Source organism: Meleagris gallopavo, chromosome 10, assembly GCF_000146605.3.
Source record: "Meleagris gallopavo isolate NT-WF06-2002-E0010 breed Aviagen turkey brand Nicholas breeding stock chromosome 10, Turkey_5.1, whole genome shotgun sequence".
Lineage (NCBI taxonomy): Eukaryota > Metazoa > Chordata > Aves > Galliformes > Phasianidae > Meleagris > Meleagris gallopavo.
In genome coordinates, this window is record NC_015020.2 from 25,791,811 (window position 1) to 25,808,558 (window position 16,748).

At 43.7% G+C, this 16,748-nt stretch overlaps 1 protein-coding gene across 1 annotated transcript; it reads left to right on the top strand.

The window, feature by feature from the left end:
• Window positions 1-4,825: 4,825 nt before the first annotated feature.
• On the top strand, window positions 4,826-16,057 carry LOC100550195 (DNA repair and recombination protein RAD54-like). Its single transcript, XM_010716163.3, has 10 exons — window positions 4,826-4,956; window positions 5,043-5,123; window positions 5,321-5,440; window positions 6,119-6,179; window positions 8,019-8,154; window positions 8,962-9,031; window positions 11,328-11,616; window positions 12,097-12,221; window positions 13,874-14,024; window positions 15,909-16,057. Exons 1-10 carry the CDS (start codon window positions 4,954-4,956, stop codon window positions 16,037-16,039), a joined length of 1,167 nt encoding a protein of 388 aa, XP_010714465.1. The 5' UTR covers window positions 4,826-4,953; the 3' UTR covers window positions 16,040-16,057.
• Window positions 16,058-16,748: the final 691 nt, after the last annotated feature.

Consider the following 16,748-nt stretch of genomic DNA (forward strand, 5'->3'; position numbering starts at 1 on the left):
TTTCCTCAGGAAGATGTTGTAAGTTCTCTGCTTTTCATGAATTGCAGTCACCAGATATGGTTATCCCAGTGCCTGACAGATCTGTCATATCAGCCCCGTCCCTTTGCGCTTACAAACATGCATCATGTTGATGAATTTAGATGGTCATTTAAAGGCAAATTGCTTGTCCTACTTTTTGGTTCTTATTGATTGTCATGTAATTAACTGATTCATTTTGTTAATGTAATCCAGAGTGTCTGCAACCCACTTAATCAGGAGAGCCTGATCAGAAGACGAGGGTTTAATTAGAGTGCGCTAATTGCCCCAATGAAATGCTGTTTCCTCTGTCCTTACAGCCATTACTTACAGAAGCCAGATTTTTTTATTTCTGCTGAGATTTAATCAAGGGGCAGAGAGAATAACACTTTGTCTCTTGCTAGGGGAAGGACTCTTCCAAGCCAATGCACAGCAGCTGGGGTGACACATCTCTTCTCAGCTAAGCAGTCCCTTGCAGAGCAATGTGATGCTCTGTTTGTCCTGTAAAGCTCACTGAGTTTCAGGCTGCATGATCTATGTAGTGATCATTCAGCTGGCCTCAGAGCTCACTAGGGGACTGTGCAAACTTCAAAAGATATCTTCGAAGAGGCACAACTCCACCAGGCATCAAGATGATTTGCTCCAGGTAACAAATATGGTGCTGGGTTTAGAGAGCATCTCTGCTGCTGACCAGCTTTGCTTCTAGCCCTTGGAGCTGTATGCATCATAGAAATGATACAGAGACCAAACTCTTTTGCCAAGGGGGAAAGGGCTTATTCTCTGCAGGGCTCAAACAGCAGGGAGATAAGAAATTCCTCCTTCTTTGGATGGGGGGGGAAAAAGTATCCACAGGGAAGTCTTTTTTAGTTGTGCCAGCTGATGAGCAAGTGGTTTTTAAAACATGGTGGAAGATGCTTGGTAGATTAACTGCTTAGCAAGTGTGTGTTTATATAGGATACATTCATATATATTCTATCTTTCAGCTTTCATGTTCAGGCTGACTGTGATGAGACATTTTCTGGGTCGTAAAAGTGATGTGAAGGAGGCTGCTGTTATGCGAAGATGCTTGTAACCTTATGTACTTCAGTCCTGATCCTGCAACAGGACAGGCACAGAGGTGCATTTGTACTCATGAGCATGTACCCATGCCCTGAAAACAGCCCCCAAAGCACTCTAGTGGCAATGCTGGTTGGTTGGAGAGAATCCAGTGTGATCAGGGACTGTTCCTGGTCCATGAGGCTGAGTTTTGCACTTGGATTTTTTTTTTCTGTGGCTGAGTGCTCTGTAAAAGCCTGAGCTTGGCAAAATAGCATTTGATTGTGAATTTCTTGCAGAAAAGGACATTCAGAAGGGCTAAACCAATTTGCAAAATCAAAAGCTGAATTTGGGAAGTCATTTCAGCATGACCACTTCCTCGTGAAAACTGAGGGATGTGTTTTTAGAAGTGCTAATATAGTTTGAGTCTAACATTTCTTAAATCCAGCCTCTGTAATGTTTGCAGCTTGTGTTGTTGACTTGTGTGTGCTCATAAAGGTGAGACAGATAAGAGTGGCTAATTAGCTTGTAAATAAAATAGAACATAGAAATTCTATAGATTGATTCAAACCCTGAGACAGACTCATGCACATTTAAAAAATATTTTTTGGAAAAAAAATAAAAATCACTCTTCAGCCAGTACCACGAGCCTGGAAAAAATAGGCTGCTGTGTGTCATAGTAGTGACAGGGCTGTGATTAGTGCTTGATGCAGCAACAATACAGAAGGAGAAACCCCAAGACTTTGACCCAAGTCCTTGTCCCTTGAGGAGGCTGCTGCTTTACCTGGAGGTAAGCTGTCCCCTGCATCCCCTTGGTACACATCCTCCTCCTGTACCCCTGGCCCCTTCTCCATTTCATCGCTCCCCATCCATGACCTGGGGGTGGTTGGTGTAATATCCAGCACAGAAACGAGGGGTTTGGAGAAGGAAGTACCAGACCCATAGTAGTGGAGATTGCAACATTCCTGGGGCTCAAATCTTGCTGGAGAAGCATCTCAGAGGTTTATCAGCCTCAGATCCCCCTGCTCCTTCTGCTTTTGCTGCTTTAAGAAATAAGATTTTGTGGGGGGATTTTTTTGTTGTTTGTTTGTTTGTTTGTTTTTGGCAAATAAATGAGATTAGCAGAGATTTATTTATTCTCCAGCAGCAGTAACAGAGATTAGGTACCACTTGAGCCAAAAGGACAGCAGTCATAAATGAATCAAAAGACACCATGAAATCTCATGCACAGTTGCAAAGAGCTCTGAGACCAAAGCAAGAAGCAGCCATGTCCCCGGGCTGGGTGACACCAGGGCTATGCCTTGGCTGCACCCACCTGCACAATGGGTGCTGTGCAGCAGCTGTAACCCCAGTCCAGTGCTCACTACTGGGATGTGAACTGTTGTCAGCTGCACAACTTGAACCCCGCTGGGCTCATGATTCAATTTTCCTTTGGGTGGTATTTATGTAAATTTGCCAAAAACAGCTGCAACACTGAGTCCTTGCTGCTGAACCTCTGCCTACATCCAGTGTGCAGCCTGCCTGTATGTGAGTGACACCCAACCTCAGGGAAGGAAAAAGGATTTTTTTCTTTTTTCTCCTTGAATTTATTTATATTTTTTTTTTTAAAAAAAAGCACTTAGCATTTCCTCTCTCACAGTAAGTGGCTTTGGTGGAAGGGCATTTGAGCTGCCTCTGACAGTGACGAAAGGAGATTACAACTCCAGCTGACAGCAATTTGGTCTGGCCATACTCAGTTTCCCTCTTGTGGTTTCTGCAGGAATTAACTGGAAAGATATTTAAGTAATTATCTTCCCAGCTGAATATGTCCCAGTTAAACTGGTGGGGCTGAGGTCCTGATCCTGCAGCCCTGTTCCCTTCCTAGCTTAGCTAGGGAGATCCACGTGGCACTGCTGAAGCTGCTCAATCAGGCCTGAGGTTTGCATCCATCAGGAGACATTTTGTCACATTACCTCTCCTTCATGCTGTTTTTTGCCTGCTGCTGAGGTCACAAGATGCATGGAGAGGACAGGAGCCTAGGAAGGGTCTGTCCTCATTACCTGGTGCCTGCAAAGTGCTGGGTGCGAAGCCCTGACTCGGAATGAAAGGAAGGAGCCTCAAAAAGAGGAGAAAAGAAAAAAAAAAGAGGGGGAGGAGGGGTGAAGAATAAAAGATGATCCTGCAAGTTGGGAAATCGCTGCATCCACCAGAGAATGGGATAGGACCAGGAGGGAGGAGGAGGATGACAAGCTAATCCTGCAGAGTTCTCAGGGAAGACGTTTGCCATCTCTCCTTGCTTGTACTGAAGGGACTTGGCACCCTGCAGAGACAGCAAGGGAAATGACAGGGTTATTCCCTGTGGTGATTATCTTGTGATCTCTATGGGTTGCATAAATGGGAGTTGATTACAGCCAGAGGAGGAGTAAATTGTGTAATTAGACGGGGAGAAGGGAGGATGATTTAACCTCTGCCTGAAGGTGATAGTTTGAAGAGAAGGGTGGAGGTGAGTGCAGAGTGGTGGGATCTGCTGTGCTGGGAATTGCTGTTCTGACCTTTGTCATGGGCAAGTCCTTCAGCCTTCCCTCAGGAAAACAAAATAAAAAAGCACCAAAAAACAGACAGACAAAACCTTTCTGCTGTATCTCATAGCATCTTTATGTCTGGGAACGTTTCACAGCATGTGCTTGTGCCCAGCACAAGGGGATACCCTTGCAGCTGCCCATGATGCTCCAGGCTCATGGCATGACTGTTCCTTGATGTTGTCCCAAGTTCCCCTCTCCATGAATGATTAGCAGAGAAAAGCTAAACAAGTCATAGGTCTGCATTTCTCAGTTCTATGTTGGGTGTAAGAGAACTGAGATCTTCTTGCTACATCAGTAATGTCTACACAGAGCAAGGAAGAGCATTCTGCCTTCCCTTCTTGTTATCAATTCAGCCTGCCGCGGCCAAAAAATGTGTCAGCTCCTATAGCAGGCAAAAAGCACAGAGCAGGACTACTCTCTAAGCCAGAGTGAGGAAGGCAATTAATGTGAGTATTACTCATGCCGGGAAAAATAGCCAATTACCTTCCTATGGAGCTTCACTCTGCCCAGTGAGCCGATAACTGCAGCATCTGACATTTGTCACTGAGCTCTCAGAGCACTTCAGGAGTAAAATTCTGGCAAATGGATTCGGGCTGTGGAGAAAAAGACAGGAAAATAAAGTTGAGGGACGAGATATTCAGCTCCCAGGTAGTGGCAGGCAGCCTGTGCTCCTTACACCTCCATGTCCTCGTGTGAGAATGTGGCTTTGCCTTATATCCACTATGCTTTATGGCTGTACTTTAAAGGGGCATCAATATGTTAACATAAAGGTTAATATGCTGAATGTGGTGTGCAACGTGAGGTGGGGATACAGCCAGAGGGGTTTTTTGTGTTTCTCATTAATGTGAGGCGTGGGGGATTTTCCTGCACTATCCACCACTGAGTGGAGCCTGAGGAACTGGGCTGAAGAGTGTTTTTTGCTTTTCACAGTTCTGTTAAAAAAATAAATAAGAAATGTCTTATTTCAGGAAGTCTGGGATTTCTTGGGTGTGGCCAACGGGATAATTTAGTTGGATATCTTCGCGTGCTGTGGTTTTGCAGTTTGTAAACGCTTGTCCGATAAACCTCAGCGGGCATCAGCCACGATTCGGGTCGCTCTCAGGAATAACAAACTCTCAGCCTGACCCGCCGCGGCACCCAGAGCGAGTCGATTCGGTTCGATGCGCTCGGCGCTCGCTTACCCATGCCTGTTGCTCTGCCTGAGGGGCGGGCGAGCGGGGCGGGCGGAACGTCCCGCGCTTTTCGCGCCTTCGGAGCGGCGCGCGCGTCCCATCGCTCACCTTCCCACCCTCTTGGCCTTGTGCCGGCCGTTACCCCACCCCCCCGATCCCTCCGTGAGGCGATGGTGAGTGCGGGGCGGGCGGCGTTGGGGGCGGCTGAGTCCTCCGCTCTGCGCGCCCCTTCACGCGATGTGCTATGCCTTTCTTACAGCGCAGGAGCCTGGCCCCCAGTCAGCTGGCCAAGAGGAAGGCGGGCGGCGAGGAGGAGGACAGCGAGTGGCGGCCGCCGGCGGTGAGTGAGGGGATGCTGGGCGGTAGCGGAACAGGCTCGCCCATAGCTGCTGGGTGCTGCTGATTCTGCCCTTGGGTAGTTGAGGTGTGTGGTGCTCAGGGATGCTCAGCTGGCTCTGAGCTGCGGTTGGGCGCTCACTGACCGTGACAGCGATCTCGCCAGCTGCTCACAGGCTTTGCCTTGGTGCTGTTTTTCAGACTCAGAAGAGGCAGAAGGCCGGCAGTGAGGCGGAGAGCGGGGACTGCTACAGATCGCCGTTCCGGAAGCCATTGACCCAACTGACCAACAGGCCTCTTTGCCTGGACAGCAGCCAGCATGTGAGTGGGTATCACTGCCGGTTGTGAGTGAGCTACACGTGAAGCTTGTTCACCAGCATAATCCATATGCTTCCGGGGGCCTGTTTATTCCAGGTGTTATGGAGGGGTCACAGGTAGTTCTTTGGAAGGACTTTCACTTGCTCCTGCTGTTATGAAGGGAGTGTGGTGGGAGTCCTTAGGTGTTGACAGATGTGGGAAGCTCTCCACACAGATGGCTCAAGTACTGTCTATTTGTTTGCTGAGCTTTCAAAGAAGCCTGGAGAGGATGGAGATGAAGTTGTCTGAAATGGCATGTAGTGTACTTTAGAGCTAACCTACCTCTTTTACAGGAGAGAATTGCCTGACTGAATTACTTAAGGTTAAGGAGAAAGTAACTGCGTTTAAAGAAGTGAATACTGTCAGTGGATTTAAGTAGATGGAGTTGCAAAAATAAATTTCATCCATTAGAAAACTTAAGCAAAAGCAGTTTTGGAAACTGGAGTAGGGACCAGGAGCGGTTCTGTTTTGTTATTTTCTTCCTTTTGCGCATAGAAAATAGTTGGGGTTGGCTGGAGCTTGAACAGTTTAAATAGAGGCACTAGGCAAAAATGAGTTCTTAAAATGCATTTTAGACTTGCTGTCTTGGACGATCTCTGACTTCCAACTTTTGAAGCATGTGCTTTCTCTCTGAATTCTTAGGAGGCTTTTATCCGCAGCATTTTGTCCAAACCCTTCAAAGTCCCCATTCCAAATTATAAAGGTAAGGTGATAAGGTTTAATAATTATCTGTGTTGTCTGACTCTGGGGAAACATGATGGTTTGGCCTGTCAAATGTACCTGTGGGGATTAGTGTTATTTTTTGGAGTGATGACATATGTTCCAGAAATCCTGACTTAATTCCAATAGAAAAATACTAGCATATTAGCAAAATCTTCATATTTTTTTCTAGTATTTTGTTTGGATAATCCTACATTTCAGAACTGGTATTCCTGCAACTACGTGTTTGATGTAGCGCGAGAAGGTTGTGTGCCACATCACAAATATAGAAGCAAGATGAATTCTAAGCCACGGAAGAATATGATCTAAAAAATACTCAAACTGTGCTAACAGACTGAAGGCTAGCATGAAAAAGACAGTATGTGCCAGTTCTCTTTCTACTTTACTTGGTTTGTTGAGTCTCAAGGTGATCTTCAAAACAAGGGTAATTTTGAACTTCAAAGCCTCAGCTGGTTTTGAATCAGACAGCACATGATCCCAGAAACAAATGGGACTTTTCTTGTCTCCTTCCCCTTCACCCTCCAGCTGAAAAACTGAAGGACAGGTCTGTTTTACTTAAACATTAGTCATAAAATATGTCTGTAGACGCATTCAGCAGTTGCTGAATATGAGACAGCTAGTCACAGAAGAGTTTGTTTGGCGTAGTTCTTATTTGATGGAGAAGTAGACTTGTCAGGAGACTGAAACAGAACTGTAACTGCAGAGGCTTCTTTTCGTGGCTGTTACTTTTCTCTCTTAACTGGGAGATGAGATTGTTTCGTTTACTTTCTTCATGTGGAGGCATTGTCCCAACCTGCAGTACACTGTTGTTTTGCAAGGAATTTCAGCAGGTGGCAGGGGATTAACTCTGCTCGATTTTTTTCCCAAGCAAAATCACTCCTGGGAGCATAGTTGTCTCCTAGGACTCAGATGAGTCTTTGAGCTCGGTTTTGACACTAGCAGTTTTTATACATGTTCTTTCTATGTTCATCTCCATTCCAAAACTGTGACATCAAAATATAACATCAGGAAGAGAGACTTGTCCTTATTTTCTTCTTTTCAGAGAAATTGGCTCCTATGCCAAACATCTGCTATTGCTCAGCAGAGAGCAAATAATTCTCTAGACATAATAATGGCAGTATGAGACTGACTATGATACTGTAGAACTCCATCACTTTTACAGGCCTCTTTCTGAGATTATACAAAAGATAGAATTCTTGCAAAGCCTTGGCTAGATGATCCAAAAAGAGGTTTTGACCCAGTATGTACAGTATACATGGAAATGTATTTATTGAGCTGAGCTGCCAAAGCGTATATCCTTGAACCTCGCTTGTCTTTCAAAAAAGTAAAACAGTCACTGGGAGTAGAACAAGTAGTGGGAGCAGCTGTGGTGCCTGAGGGTAGCTGAGGGGAACATTGTGCCTTGAATCTAGTATGGCATAGAATCCTTAGAGTTGGAAGGGAGCATTATAGGTTATCTAGTCCAACTCCCCTGCAGTGAACGGGGACACTTACAACTAGATCAAGCCCAGAGTGATCCATCACCCTGCAAGTTAGTGTATACTCTTGTATGCCAGCATTTCTGGCATCTGCTACACTGAGTTATTCCGAATTTACTGCATCCAACATGGTGGGCAGTGCCATTGCTCCATCTTTCTGCTCTTTCTTTCCTGCAGTAGAGCTGCAGTGTGTGCTGGCAACGCAGTTGCAATGGTTGCCTTCTCCACTTCAGTTCTGTATGCAGTTCATTCAGCATTTCTAAACTTAATCAGATGCTTCTGCAAATCTCTGCTTTCTTTCAGCAGGATGTTGTTCTTTGAGTTGTGCCTTTGTTTGCTTTCAGGGCCAACAGGCTTGCGGGCTCTGGGTATTAAACGGGCAGGGCTGAGGAGTCCTCTCCACGATCCTTTTGAGGAAGGAGCTCTGGTTCTGTACGAGCCCCCGCTGCTGAGTGCTCATGAGCAGCTGAAAATAGACAAGTGAGTCATTACCTGGCGCAAATGCTTCAGCTCTGACCTCCTTGTATGTGTATGTTTGTGTGCTTTTTTCCCCACATGTGTCTGAGCTGGGCTCTGAACATCAAGGGAAGCTTGATTCCAAGTATTCTGCCACTGAATTGTTTCAGATATGGTAATGATCAAAGGAAAGCATGTACCCATGCCAGATTGTTTGCTTTCTTCCACAGGCTGTTTGATCTTCCACTCATCAAAAATATAAACGTGATGCACAGAATAAGGATGCATACATGGATAAGCTGTTTAGGAAATCTTATGGATCAGTTTTAAGTCAGGATACATCAGCATCTAGAGACAGCCAGAGGGACATGACTGACAGTCAAATGCTAATCTGCCTAATGGTTTTTATTGTTAAATAGTTTCTTCTGTGCTGTCTTTTTTTTTTTTAACTGAAAAGGGCTATTAGCTGGATCTTAGGTGAAGGAGGTGTCCCTTGATTTACTCTCTTCATTAATGCAATTACACTAATGTTATTGAGACTAAGAAAATATTAGCTTTTTAAATATCTCTCTATAAGATGCTCTGCCCTTGTTTTAACCACAGCTTGGCTACTGGTTTCATTGACATTTCAGATTGTAAATCAGGCCTGTGTAACTCCACTCCAGAGCTGAATTAATCCTTTTTTCACTTTCACTGATAGTTGATTCTATTACTCCACAGAGAAGCCCTTAGAATAGCAGTGAGATTAAAAAAACAAACAAAAACCTTTAACTAAGCATATGCTGGGCTGAGTACATTAATCATACTCTTTGTCTTTACTACCTCCTGCAGGGATAAAGTGCCTGTCCATGTTGTGGTGGATCCTGTCCTCAGTCGTGTTTTACGGCCTCATCAGAGAGAAGTAAGTTTTCTGCTGGAACACAAGGCTATGGTTGGAAAACTTGGTGCATTTCAAAAAGTTGTGGTCCTCTGCTGGAATTGTAACCCAATAACTGTGAGGTCTGCATAGACTGTCTAACAGACTGGCATGTTGCAAATGTAAGGTGAAACATTTGTTCTAAACACAATCTTAGAGGCACGAATGCTGAAATATTGTGTCCTGTCCTAAGCTAGAGGGTATGGTGGGAGTCTTACAACAGTCCCGTTTGTCCTTAAAAAATGGAGGAATTTATAGTGGGCAAGAACTTTTTTCCTCTTGCCTCTGATCTGGCAGAGTCAGAGCATTCCCAGCCTACGCACAGTACTGCCCAATGCAGAAGTTTGTTCTCTGCAGGCTTGTAGGTCAGATCAGCTTATAGTGGAAATCTTGGAATTTGTGGGCATATGTACACTGGTTGCATAGTTTTTTTTAAAGCACGTTGGCTTGATTTTATGTCACCAGTGATGCCCTAGGAAATTACTAGATTCTGCAAAGAGATGGGATTTTACAAAGGGTTAAAAATTCAGAATACTTGAAATCTGTAGTGGTAGCTCTTCTGACTGGAACTCTGTGAAAGGTGATAGGATGTACTTGCAGAACTTTTCTTCTTGTGTTGGGCAGGGCAGATTGTCCAGCACTGTTTTGTTGATCACCAGAATCAGTTGAACTTGCAATATCTGCCTTGATATACAACAAAGTTCTCTCTGGTACCGTAGTTCCCAACATGGTATGAGGTGGTATCCTACTTCAATGTATTTTATTCAGAGATTACCTTTTAAAAGCTGTAAGTGACCTATGTAGACTTGGAGTTTACCAGTGGAATTTGCTTAAAAGCATTTTCTGTCATAACATGTGGAACATCACAATACAGAAGCATCCACAAATGTCTAGTGTAGGTATCTGCAGAGTTTTAAGTTTATCACCAATGCAGTATGTAAGCCTAGGGGCAGCTCAGGTAAAAGCTGTTGTTGCTGATCTTTGAGCTAAACAGGTCAAGCTGTATGTATTGCTGTATGGGAGATCTTCAGATGGCACTTTAGCAGCCTACAGCACTCTCCTGGTTTGTGCTTTTATCTCAGAGTTGATACTTAACCTGTGAGCCATTATAATCCTGGCCTCTGGCTACATAGCTGGAGGGACTCTGTTTTGTGTAAGATATTGCCTGCTGGCACTTTTGCCAAGTAATGATAGTTATGGTGGTGTCCTAGGCACGCTGTTTTTTGATAGCTAGATATCTGCAATAGCAGTCTCTGTTCTAGTCTGACTGATCAGTCATTGCTTGCTGAGATTCCTGTGCTGTTTTGTTTTTTTTTCTGGTTGATGCTCTCAGACTGTTGTACGGCCTTGTTCTTTGTCATGTCACTGGGAGGTTACTGAACTAGATCCCCCAGCCAAATTCTTTTTTTTAGTTAGTAATATATTTGATAATTGTTCAGCTGGCTTAAATGAATGAGCCTAGAAAAGAAAGGAAATGACTTGGAAATTTAAGTGGTTTATCTTCTAGTCTTGTATAGTAGAACATAAAGGGTGTGTTCAGGCTGTATCTGTCACTCCTAGATTGGTTGACAGTATGGGGATCTTGTCCATTGCCAGGACAGTGCCCCAGGTTTTCTTTGGCTCTATCACCACATGATAGAACACCTTGTAGACTTTTTTCTACTTTCGTCTGTCTTGGTGATGTTGTCAGAGCCTAGCAACCAGGCTGAGCGCTTCCATCATGCGATGAGCAATAACCTCAGCCCTGTTTCTTCTCTGAAGTTAAATCTGGTTTGATCTTTGCGTCTCCAGGTGAGTCACAGTGGTTCTTTGCTTCTAGGTGGAAACAATGAAAGCTGCCGAGGGTGTTCTGGGGGTTAATCAAGGAGTAGAAGCGAGTTTGGACATTCCATTGGGTATTTTTAAGATGCTTAACATGTTTGCACTGATTGACGCAGGTTAGCTAATGGCTTCAGCCTTAACTAGTTTAGTTAGGGTAGAAATTCCTGGGAATTTTAAGTCAGGAAACTAGTTACAACAGTGCAGTTAATACATAGTATGGTTTTGTATGTGTTTTGAAGTCATCACCAGCAGTGTTTTTCCAGAGCAGATGTGGCCATGTTTTAGCTGTGTCTCGGCTGATTTCCCTCTGTCTCATTAGAATGCATGTCTCTTGGGATGTGCTATACAAATTTGCTGTTTGTTGTAATATCAATCCTGTGCATCGCAGTAATAAAGCTCTAATGAAGTTGTCATTCAGTGAATGTCCCCATCCTGCTATAAGAGAACAATTTCTTGGCAGGGAGTGAAATTCCTCTGGGACTGCGTGACGAGCCGGCGTATTCCTGGGAGTCATGGCTGTATCATGGCAGATGAGATGGGGCTGGGCAAAACCCTGCAGTGCATCACTCTGATGTGGACACTTCTCCGGCAGAGTCCAGACTGCAAGCCTGAAATTGAGAAAGCCATGGTGGTGTCTCCCTCCAGCCTGGTGAGAAACTGGTACAACGAAGTAGAGAAATGGCTGGGGGGAAGGATTCAGCCACTGGCCATTGATGGAGGCTCCAAAGAAGAGATTGACCGAAAACTAGGTACAGAAACGTTTGCAAATGGTGTGGTTGGCTTGTTTAGAGCGAGACCTCGCATTGGAAGAAGCTTACAGCAGCTGAAGTGAATGTTTCCGAGTGGTTGTTAGAGCTCTGGAGGCTGACAAGACTGAAATTCTCTTTTCTAACATGTTTAGATCAGATCATTGCATTTTTGGTAAAAGTTGCTCTTTTGGAATAATCCAAGTCCATTTGTGCCCTTAAGTTAGGGCAGCTCCTGTGTGTCATCTTTCTTCCAGACAGAAGCTGGAGTAGGAGTGGGCAGAGGTGGGAGGGAGATGGAAATGGGAGCAGCTGTGGGGAGTGGAGCATGGATATATTTGGAATCAGCTCTTTGTCAGCAACCAACAGCATTGAAACAAATGGAAAAGTTTTCCTGGATGTTTAAAAGTTGATTTTTACTGCAGAGTCTGGATCCTCTTCTGTTACTGTTTTCATCATCCTTTTCCTACTTTCCACCCACAGTTGGCTTTATGAACCAACGCGGCCTGCGAGTGCCTTCACCTATCCTGATCATCTCCTATGAGACCTTCCGCCTTCATGCTGAGGCACTACAAAAGGGCACTGTTGGCCTGGTCATATGTGATGAGGTATGGTTAAATCTCTAAGGAGAATATATTCCTGATGTTTTCTTGAATTTCAGGCAGAAGTGGCCCAACTTTCTTAAAAGGCAGGGAGTGAGGATGGGGGTGTCAAGCAAGGTTTGCCTGTGGAGAGCACCCATTCCAGTTTGAGAGGCTATGGGTACCCAGCTTATTGTTACTGGGTGAGCCTGAATGAGAAACTGTTCTCAAAAGCTGAAATAGGAAAAGAAATAATAAGAAAATGAAGTGGTGATAAGTATGGTCACATCTTAGGTCCCTGGAAGACTGGGGACACCTACACCTATCTTGCAGTGTAATATGTAGAGAAAAAATACCTATCTGTGACTGAAAAAGCCCTTGCTCTGTTGGATCCTTGCTGATCTTTCTTGTTTCTCCAGCAGTCCTAGGGCATCTGTTCCCTTAGCATAGAGTGAGTGAAAGTGGCCTGCCTCTTTGGAGTCCCAAACTTAGGAGACTATCTGTGGTTGTAGGGGAGTTTGAAGGGTTCACCCATAGCAGGACCCTCTTCCCACAGTGTAGCATACTGCTTGGAGTGGAGGTAGGAGATCTGATTAGAAGGCCCTTTCTGCTACCTGTTCAAGGACTGACCTGGTTTGACTCCCTGCTCACTGACTGCTGGGATCTAGCTTTGCCTTGCCTGGTTTTCTAGTTAAGCTTTCACATCTGAACTTGAGATTCTCTTTTTGCTTTATCATTCTATATTTGTGATTATAGATAGTGAGAGACAGAGATATTCTTGAGGAGAAAAGCAAATAACCTATGCCTCCTTGCAATAACGTAGCTGGAGGCCTCAGCCAACTGTGTGTCCCCTGTGGCTCTTTAGATTTGTTAGAAAGTGGTGCCACCCAGCGGTTTGGTTCTTTATGTGCTGGTGTAGCACTGAGAGGGACTTGGACATCAGGAGTGTGATGGCTCCCATTCGCCATTTATGCTCCAAGTCTGTGGCTGTCTATACTTCTCAGTGCCCCTGGAACAGGACCAGCAGCTGGGGATGGTGAGAGCACAGGTCCTTGGCTCTGCATCTTCCCTATGTTTCAGCCTGTAATAAGCATCTCTTCACTTACACTTTGTCCTGCAGCATAAGAATAAGAGCTACTTTTTCCCAGGTTGTGTTTTGCAGCTCTTAATGGAGTTTTGTTTGTCTTCCTTTAGGAATCAGAGGTGTCAGTAGTCCCAAGTATTTATATATGTATCATCAATATAAGTGTCTTTGAAAAATAAAGCAAATTTTAAATGTTCTTCTCTTACTTTTATTTGTTTCATTCTTGTGTGTGGGGTTGGTATTTTGTTTGTTGTCTTTGATTGGGAAACAATTCTTATAATTAGAACTTGTGATTGTCAATGTTTTCATGGCAGGTTCTTTTCCTTGGGTGTGACTCATATGTTCCTAGCCTGGGAAGCTTGTAATGGAAATGGTATTTCTCCTTACATAATTGCTCCAGATTTCCCACCAGTTTCTTACCTTTAAAGGAAGTCACAACACCTGAATACAGAAAAAACACTTATTCTACTATGAAGAAATGAAAAGCTCTGAGGTGTTTTGTCATAAATACAACATGTGTTGATGGTGGTCTCCAAGCTGCTTCCTATCAAGGCCACTGGATTTTTCAACTATGTTCTTTTTTTCTTTTTCAAAGGGACATAGACTGAAGAACTCTGAAAACCAAACATACCAAGCTCTCAACAGCTTAAATACACCTCGAAGAGTCCTTATCTCGGGTACTCCCATCCAGAATGACTTGCTTGAATATTTCAGCCTGGTGCATTTCGTTAATTCTGGCATCCTAGGTGAGAAAAATGAGTGTGTGAGGCATGAGAAAGGGGGAAATTAATGGCAAAGCTTCCTCTGGTTATCAGTGCTAGTGAAAGGAGCAATCAAAAAATTAAAGAAAGGAAAAGCTGTGTACAGATTGGAGACTTAGTCTCCTTCAGAGAGGCCAGAAAGTCTAGGTCATAGTCTCCTGTTCCAGAGGCTGTACAGAATTGGAACTGTTTCAATTTAAAGTATGCATGTCAAACATGTTTTAAGAGTATTAATTATTAAGATAAGATGAACATGTGGTCTTGAGTACAGTGTGGTTGATCTCCTTACATAGCTGTACTGATCAGCCAAAATGTCTGGGGCCAGGAGTGTCTCTGATAATGTGCACTTTGAGGTACTGCAGGAGCTGCTGAGCAGGAAGATCTAGCTCAAAATAGTACCTCCCACAACAGCTACAGCCTATAGTAAATTTAGAAATCTAAGCCAGGTACAATTCCTTTGTAGGAGAGGCTCTGGGAAAAAGGGTTTTGACATGCTCCTTGCACTCTCTACAGAGGTAGCCTGGAAAATGTGCTTTTTCCTTCTCTCTCTGTTGTGTTCATTTGGATTAGGGATTTGAAGTGACTGGTGCAAGGTAGAACGGTGTATCTTAAGACAGAGCAAACAAAGCCCAAATCTTTGGCAGTCTGCCATCTGGCTCAAATATAATGAGAGAAATTTGAGGATGATGTATATAACTTGGAGTTAAGATTATACCAAGGGTTTTGTGTTTTGTGTTTGTATGATATGGCAGTTTGGTGATTTTATTTTTTGATAAGGGAGGCCTGTGAGTCTGGGGTTGAAAAGAACCTGGGAGAGGGACACTGATTAGTGTGAGTTTTCAGGGGAATTGGAGCTAGATGATCTTCAAGATCCCTTCCAACCCAAGCCACGCTATGATTCAGGATCAAACACCTTCTATAGTTGCTGGTAACTGACTAGAATATTCTGCCTCTTACTCCTAACTCTGTTTGTTTTTGAAAAGCAGAATGGCTTTTGCATTCTCTCCTACATCTTTGGGTTAGGAGCAGGTCTACTGCTTTCTGGTGTGAAGCAGCTTGTCTTTGTCGAGAAGTAATTTTTCTGTCACGGACTGAGAATAAACTGATCTGTAAATCATTTATTTGCTGCATCTTGTCACCCACCTTTGTGTCAGACTTGGGAATCCTGTCAAAAAGGCTTCTCATTAATTCTAGTGCATGTACAACTCTTGTTAAACACCTAGTCATCAGATTCTCAGCCTTAAACGCAGCATTTGGGCTGCGTTTCTCAAGGAAAGGGTGAGATGTGGTGGTACATGTTCTGCATTTTTCCTTGTCTTCAGGTTTTTTTTCCTTTCTTATTTGATGTGACTTTTTTTTCTCTCGACCTGTGCTTTGGACACAGATTACCTTCCCTGTACTTGCAGTTCTTTCTCTCTGAGACGAGATTAAGAGCCATATGCATGGAGTGGTCACTTTTCTCTCTCTCAGCCCGTGACCAGTAATAAGCAACTGATTAGAGACTGTTTTGGAACAGGCACATAATTTCTGCACTGTTGCTGACAAGGATACAAATTCTGGGAGTAAAACTGTAACTGGAATGAAAGCAAAAATAGTACATGCCTGATAGGACTCGGGTTTAACTAAATTTTGTATGACCTTTGGCAGTGCAGCATTGTTAGAATTAAAAAATAATCTCCTGTTGTATAGATTTGCCAGCCTTGTTTAAATCTGGCTAGAAAGAAAACCAAATCCCACTGATGGGGCAAGAGTTTGTATTATCTGCTGGGCCTCTTGTTTATGGTTTGATAGCTGAGGCTGTGGGGATATTGATCGAAGGTTATTTGGTAGTAACTGTCACTTTCTCATTTTTCATTTCTGTTTGAGCAGGGACTGCACAGGAATTTAAAAGACATTTTGAATTGCCTATCTTGAAAGGCAGAGATGCAGACGCGAGTGAAGCTGAACGACAGAAAGGAGAAGAGAGGCTCAAAGAGCTGATCAGCATTGTGAACAGGTGAACTTCATCCCTCTTCTCTTTGCAGAGCTTTTGCATAAACCCTTGATGCATGAATGCCTTACAAAATGCAAGTTGTAGCTGTAACAAATATCTTGGTAGTTAACTCTGTTCAGCAAGCGATTATGCAAGTGTTTATTGCCTTAAGAAATCTACGTAGTATGTAGCTTTAGTCTGAAAAATAGCATATCGAAATGGCACAGTTAGTTGCAGTCACTCCCAAACAAACATGCTCAGATATGAATCATAATTTTACTCTTATGTTTATTTTCTTTTGGTATCTAATAGTCAGGTAGCATTCTTTTATTTGTGTTAATTTAACTGCTGTGTGTAGATGGGGTTGGACTGCAGACTGCAGACCATCCAGTCCAGGTGTGAGTAGCAAAGGATGAGGAATATTGCTCAGTTCACTGATGATAGCCAGGTCACAAAAGAGTTCAGCTCATACTTTCACAGCTGTGTTGGCTTTGTAGGGCTAATGGGATTAGAGTACTAGCATCAGAAATGTGACTTCTGATCCCTAAGGAACACCTCTGTGAAGTAAAATGTCATCTGTTTTCTCTGATTTTTGATATTTCCTTAAATATATTTTGTTTTCCACATCTGCTGACAATCACTGACCCCAAAGAACTCTTACTAGAAACTTCTTTGAATTCTTAGCATTGCAGGTGTTATCATTTCTTTTTCTTTCTTTCTTTCTTTCTTTCTTTTTT